General features: G+C 31.9%; 1 protein-coding gene across 1 annotated transcript; it reads right to left on the bottom strand.

The window, feature by feature from the left end:
* Nucleotides 1-1,329: 1,329 nt before the first annotated feature.
* On the bottom strand, nt 1,330-3,022 carry LOC133201310 (serine protease inhibitor Cvsi-2-like). Its single transcript, XM_061337106.1, has 3 exons — nt 2,978-3,022; nt 1,729-1,848; nt 1,330-1,445 (listed from the first exon to the last, which is right to left on the bottom strand). The coding sequence occupies exons 1-3, from the start codon at nt 3,015-3,017 to the stop codon at nt 1,354-1,356; spliced, it is 252 nt and encodes an 83-aa protein (XP_061193090.1). The 5' UTR covers nt 3,018-3,022; the 3' UTR covers nt 1,330-1,353.
* Between the last annotated feature and the right edge of the window lie 2,978 nt (nt 3,023-6,000).

Raw genomic sequence — 6,000 nt, 5'->3', positions numbered from 1 at the left:
TGTTCCATTTACCTAATCAATACAGAGGCCTTACGGAGGGTGTGACCCGCCGACAGCAGATGCTTACTCCTTCAAGGCACCTGATTCCACCTCTTGTGGTTCCAAGCGTCTGTGTTTTTGCCCCGTTCATGATTCTTTTCGCTTGCAGGGTGTAAGAGATCGACAACAGACCAGTTCTTTATCTTCAATTATCCTTATATCGACGACGTTTTATCAATTAATGATTCTCATCTTTTCTTAAACGACTAGATATTTCCTAGTGAACTCGAAATAAAAGATACCATAGAGTCTGAAAAATCTGTTTCAAATTGGTATGATTTACTATACTTTTATGGAAAATTAACAATTAAACTATTTGACCAACGGAATGACTGTTCAGTGTCACAGTATTCCATTATTGCCTTGATAAGGTGTCTACGTCCTCCCTACTCAGTACACAGGTGAATGTTCTTGTGAATAGAGGAAGACAATTCCAGTTTAGGATTACCTTGCAGTTCTGATCTCTTTTTTCATAGATGAATTACTTTGAATCCAAAGGTTGATACTATCCAGAACTGGAAATTACAGATATACGTATTGGGTCATTACTGATGAAATCTGAATTTCAACATATTGACTAATTCCTCAATCAGCCTATTATACAAGAAATTTGTTCTGTAAAAATAATGCATCTTTTCAGTTAGTCAAAGAGGAAAGAAAATCATCGCAAATATATGTTTTATAAAATGTTTATTTTTGGTGTCGATGATATTGATTAGATCACATTTTTGTCCGAGAAAAATACTGAAAAAAGCCGAAAAAAAAACTGAGAGTCTACATCCGAAGGGTGCGGGGGGGGGGGTGTTCTCCCTTCAGATACAGGAAATTCAATAATCTCAGTCTTTTAAATAACTGTAAATCCCATTCCTTATAATTAAGGAAGTTCAAAAACTGTTCTACCCCTACCTGACTTAATAACGAGACGATGTGACTTCAGAACGAATGCTAATTGTACAAATTTCCCTGGGAAAGTGTTCGAATTATGTTAAGGCTTCGTAAGCGTGATACAGTAACACGTGGCAGTGTGATGTAATTCTTACAAGGATCACACAAAAACATCATATGTGAACGAGGACTAGAGACAATTACATTATGAGAAGGCGCCTCATAAACTTTCTGGTGTAGTGATGTTCACGATTATGCCAAAAATATTATATACCGATGAAGGAATATTTTCTCATTTGACTCTCATTTGAATAATTTTCAGCTCTTCAATATTATAATTATTATGATTTCTACAGGGAGGAATGAAATGAATGCGACATATTCGAATAAAAATAAATTAATATGAACTGGTAAAATAGATTTATTTTTTTAAAAATGAGTGCATCTGCATCGGCCATCAATACAGTGGTGCTGACGTCCATGATCACATCGTCCATGGCAATCGCTGGCCGCAGTGCATGCTGTGATAAAAAGGAGCCGAATGATTATTAGATTCACTAAAATACACAAGGATGTACTCTGCGGAGACAACTTTTCAAAGTTGACACTTCTTTATGCACATATGTTTTTCTTTAAAACAAATTACGACAAAGAATAATATGAATAAGTGAGCATATGTCTTAGATATATAAATACATCCGTTAAAATGAATCAACATACTTTGATAATTTTCAATTTTTAATTACCATTGCAAATATTTTCAGGAAAAATAAAGTCCAAATATGAAATAATGTGGTACATTACCTCCATCACCACTTGCTGCCGTGGTACATGTGCACTGATGAGCAATACAATGGAGTGTTGATCCACCACCACATGTTGTGGCTGTACAATCACCTGTGTCGTCACATCTTTCAGCGATGACTGAAAAACATTGATATTGAATTTAAAAATAGTTGCTTAACAACTGTACAGTAAATTATTTGTCTACATTTCTTAAGTATATCAAACGGTGCATGTGCTCTGCATAAATATATTTACATGTATTCTTGTTATCTGGTGACTTAATTAAGAATTTTTAACAACTGTAAAAACACACTATTCAACATGTCATGAAGTATGAATATTTATATATACTGTTTGAACATATGAATGATGAAAAGGGAATAATGTAGAAGCCTTTGGACATGTTTAGGCAATATTATCATTTTGATACAATGTTAAACAAAATTTGAAAAAATGATCTATCGAAAAATTTATTCCTAAATGGGGATTCATTATTAACGAAGAAGTTCTACTTGTATATCCTATCAATTACAAGTTACTGGACTTTTTATTTTATAAATACAATCAGAGTCATATACTCTGTCTCGTAATGTATTCCATATCCAAAATAATAATAATAACAATGCATCCATTTTCACATAACGTAATGCTAGAATAAGCTACGTGGATGAGCTAAATTGCAAATTCAATCAGTGGCAATGATAATGCATGCCAGGAACAGAGAAATCTGTTTTCCATAAGTAAAGAAAATAGTTACTTTTCAAAAGAAAATCCTTAATATTGTAATAAAGTACATATACATAGTTAAAAAAGCAGAATGTGTTTGTTAATATTCGAATCCTAAATTGTATCTTCTTCTGTTTTTTCTTCTATGAAAACATATTGTATAAATGTTTATCACAAAAATACGGAATAACCGTCTTCTTGATTATTAATTACGACAGTTAATACTGATTTAACAGTCGGAAACTGAGTAAAAATCAGCATTCACGGTCACAAATAACAAATGAGAAAACAGTTTTTCCACTAATTATGCGGTTTATGAACTTGATTTGATGTTAACATCTTATTTCGAAATGTTTTCCTTCTAAAAATATGAAATGCGTCACAAAACATTGTATTTTGTGTTACTCTATTATGACGTCACGATCAAAAGCTTTCACTCGTTTGACTGTCTCAAACATCAGTACATAAGCCAGTCAAAATACTGAATGCAAAACAGTTATGTACCTATTGTGTAAATGTTTATCATAGAAAACATTCATACCTGCAACAACAACAACTGCAAGAATGAAAATAGCCTTCATAGTGATCTTTGTTTCACTTGTCTCTGCGAACAATGATTAAATTGTATACCTCTTTTCACTTATATATCTTTGAAATAAATTATCTTGCAAAGGTCAGTCATTCAACACATATCTCTGTCATGTGGAGATAACAACAACCACGAAACGTAATGTCGTATTACTTGAGAGAGAGAGAGAGAGAGAGAGAGAGAGAGAGAGAGAGAGAGTATTACTGAGGTTCAGCTATTTTTTTCTCTATTTTATTTTCTAAAAAATGAACTTTTCTGTAGATTTTACTATTGTTATGATTAATTTGAAAAAAGAGAAAATTCAAAAGGAGAACTAAAGCATTCCAATAAATTCTCAATGTGAAATTTGATATATTATTCTGAATATATAAATTTCCTTTTGAAACAAGAAAAATTCATAAAAAATTGTGAAAAATGCTATAAGTACAAAATAAATATCACAGTTATAGTTTTCATTTTTTTCCAAAATTATATCAAATAGCAATAATTTGACATTTTCTGTTGTGTTCTTTTTTTTTTCATTTCAATTATATGAATACCCTAAGTTTATTTTCAAGTATTTAGAATATTGACACTTTTAGTCATTACTATAAATTTCATTACAAATACATGGTTTAATTCGTTTAAACTTCGTTTTGGGAACATGATTATATGTTTTAGTTAAGACAGACTAGTGGAACAATATGTAATGGTTTCAACTGACAAAGTTTGAAACAACATATTCTTTGTTTAAGACTTATTAATGAAATTGTCTTTAAAAAGAGAGTTTAAAACATCTTGTATACCTACCTATAGTCTCAGTTCACTTTCAGAAGATTAAATTATTCAAAATCATATTTCAGTTTTAAATACTATAGCATTTTAGTCAACAGAAGCGGTTAATTTGAGTAATTATATCTATACTGGATCCCAAAAATTTACAAAAATCCTTGCAAACAAATGCATATGCATACTGTAGATTCCTTATTTTAGGCGAGTACTTAAAAATAATTCGCGAGTTGATGGTTGATCAAGAGATATTACATGGATAACAGCACCCTAAAAATAAAAGCGAGTAATTTTATTTCGCGATTGGTGCTTCTCGCGAAATAACGCGATATAATGAATTCCTCACGTATATTTAGGAATCTGCAGTAGCAGAGTCCAGTAAAAGGACAGGTCTTTCAACAATCTTTTGGAATTCCCATTTATAAAACTTGTGCTCCTTTATTAGCCGACCTGCTTTTGATGAAGCAGTTACTCAAAAAAAAAAAAAAAAAAAAAAAAAAAAAAAAAAAAAAAAATTTACACGGAAAGAGAAAAACGTTTGCTGTGGTCTTCAGTTCTACAATTTGATATATCGACAGTGCAGGTGTCATAACAGTTTTTCACGTCAAAACATGACTGAAGCAAAATAATGTCTGAATATCCCCTCCGATTCGGGCATTTTTGCCCTAGACTGGGTCGGGATTTTTTATGAGATGAAAAACTAGAAAACGTCCTGTATTTATTTATTTATTTAAAAAATTTAGCGATTAGGTCCTGCACTTGATGTTCAAGCACTTGTTCGACTTTGATCGACAAGCTTGCGTGTCATGCAGGATGGATATATATAATCTTATCCTTTCTGCCATAGAAGAATCCAAGAAAATCCCGCAACACATCTTAAGAACAACCAGAAAAAAGGACAAAGATCCCTTCTTAATCCCTTTTGTAACAGCATATAATCCAAAACATATTAATATATTTCAAGAGGCGAAAAAGAACTTTACAATCATTGAACGGGACAATGATCTGCAACAACTTATACAGAAATCGGACTTAATTCATCCTCTATTATTTTCAAGCGTGGAAAAACATGTAAATGAAAACATGTCGTGTAAAACCAAAAATCTTCTTTATTGTATAACTTGTAGCAACTGCGGAGAGGAATACATCGGTCAAACCGGATCCCAGTTAACCACCTGCATGCGCGTCCACCGCCAGCAAATCAATAATCCGAGCATCAGAAACACTCCATGCAGTGAACATTTGGCAAAATGTCTTTCCATTTTATAAACTTAGGAACGATTCAGCCGTAATGAGAATAGTAAAAGAGAACTTCTTTATAAATCTATTTTCACCAAAACTGAACAAACATTAATATTTTGATAAGTTCATGTCTTTTTTGTATAATTAATTTCTTTATACTTTGTTTATTGAGACTGAGGAAATCATGATTTATTGTTTAATTCAAATTTCCCTAACTTTTACGTAACACTAGATACTATGACGTCATTGATTTCTTCCTTCCCTGCAAAGACCCTCATGACGTCATAACGTCATAGTTAACGTTACCAAGCAAATCAGTTCAAAGTATGTACACCTGAAGACGGATTGTTAAATCCAGAAAGCACTTGTGTTAAATGACATTTGGAAACTGTGCATTTTCTTTTTCTTTTATGATTATTTTTACTGTGTGACATTATACACCTATTTACTGGCTATGAGGACAATAGCAAGTTTATCGTCCCCCAAGACAGCAACTATTTCCCGAGGCGCAGCCGAGGGAAATAGTTGCTGTAGAGGGGGACGATAAACTTGCTATTGTCCGAATAGTCAGTAAATAGGTGTTTTATTATACCAAAGCTAACTTTACTTGTGTTACGGCACAATCTATCCGTCACAATCTGGATAAAACCAGAAGAGTTCCGAGATGAAAAGCGAGGGAAACAGAATGCTGCCGGTAAATAGTTTGATGACTATTTCACCATGGGCAAATAGCACAAAAACTATTTCACGGTAGGGACTGTTTAGAAAAAATAGCATGATTATTCGTCATATTTTTATATAGAAAAAATTCACAGAGGTATAATAACATCTTTTAACTACTTTTGAATTATATATATATATATATATATATATATATATATATATATATATATATATATATATATATATATATATATATATATATATATATATATATATATATATATATATATATCGGTTTCAAA

The sequence above is a fragment of the Saccostrea echinata genome, unplaced genomic scaffold (genome assembly GCF_033153115.1).
Source record: "Saccostrea echinata isolate AGI-Se365-2 ecotype Australia unplaced genomic scaffold, CSIRO_AGI_Sech_v1 ptg000043l, whole genome shotgun sequence".
NCBI classification, from domain to species: Eukaryota; Metazoa; Mollusca; class Bivalvia; order Ostreida; family Ostreidae; genus Saccostrea; species Saccostrea echinata.
This window is presented reverse-complemented; position numbering and strand designations above follow the sequence as displayed.

Coding starts and splice junctions, on each gene's coding strand:
- LOC133201310 (XM_061337106.1), bottom strand. CDS start 3,017: ATGAAGGCTATTTTCATTCTTGCAGTTGTTGTTGTTGCAG. Junction 1,849..2,977: donor TGCAGTTGTTGTTGTTGCAG/GTATGAATGTTT, acceptor AATGTTTTTCAG/TCATCGCTGAAAGATGTGAC. Junction 1,446..1,728: donor GGCAGCAAGTGGTGATGGAG/GTAATGTACCAC, acceptor TTTTTATCACAG/CATGCACTGCGGCCAGCGAT.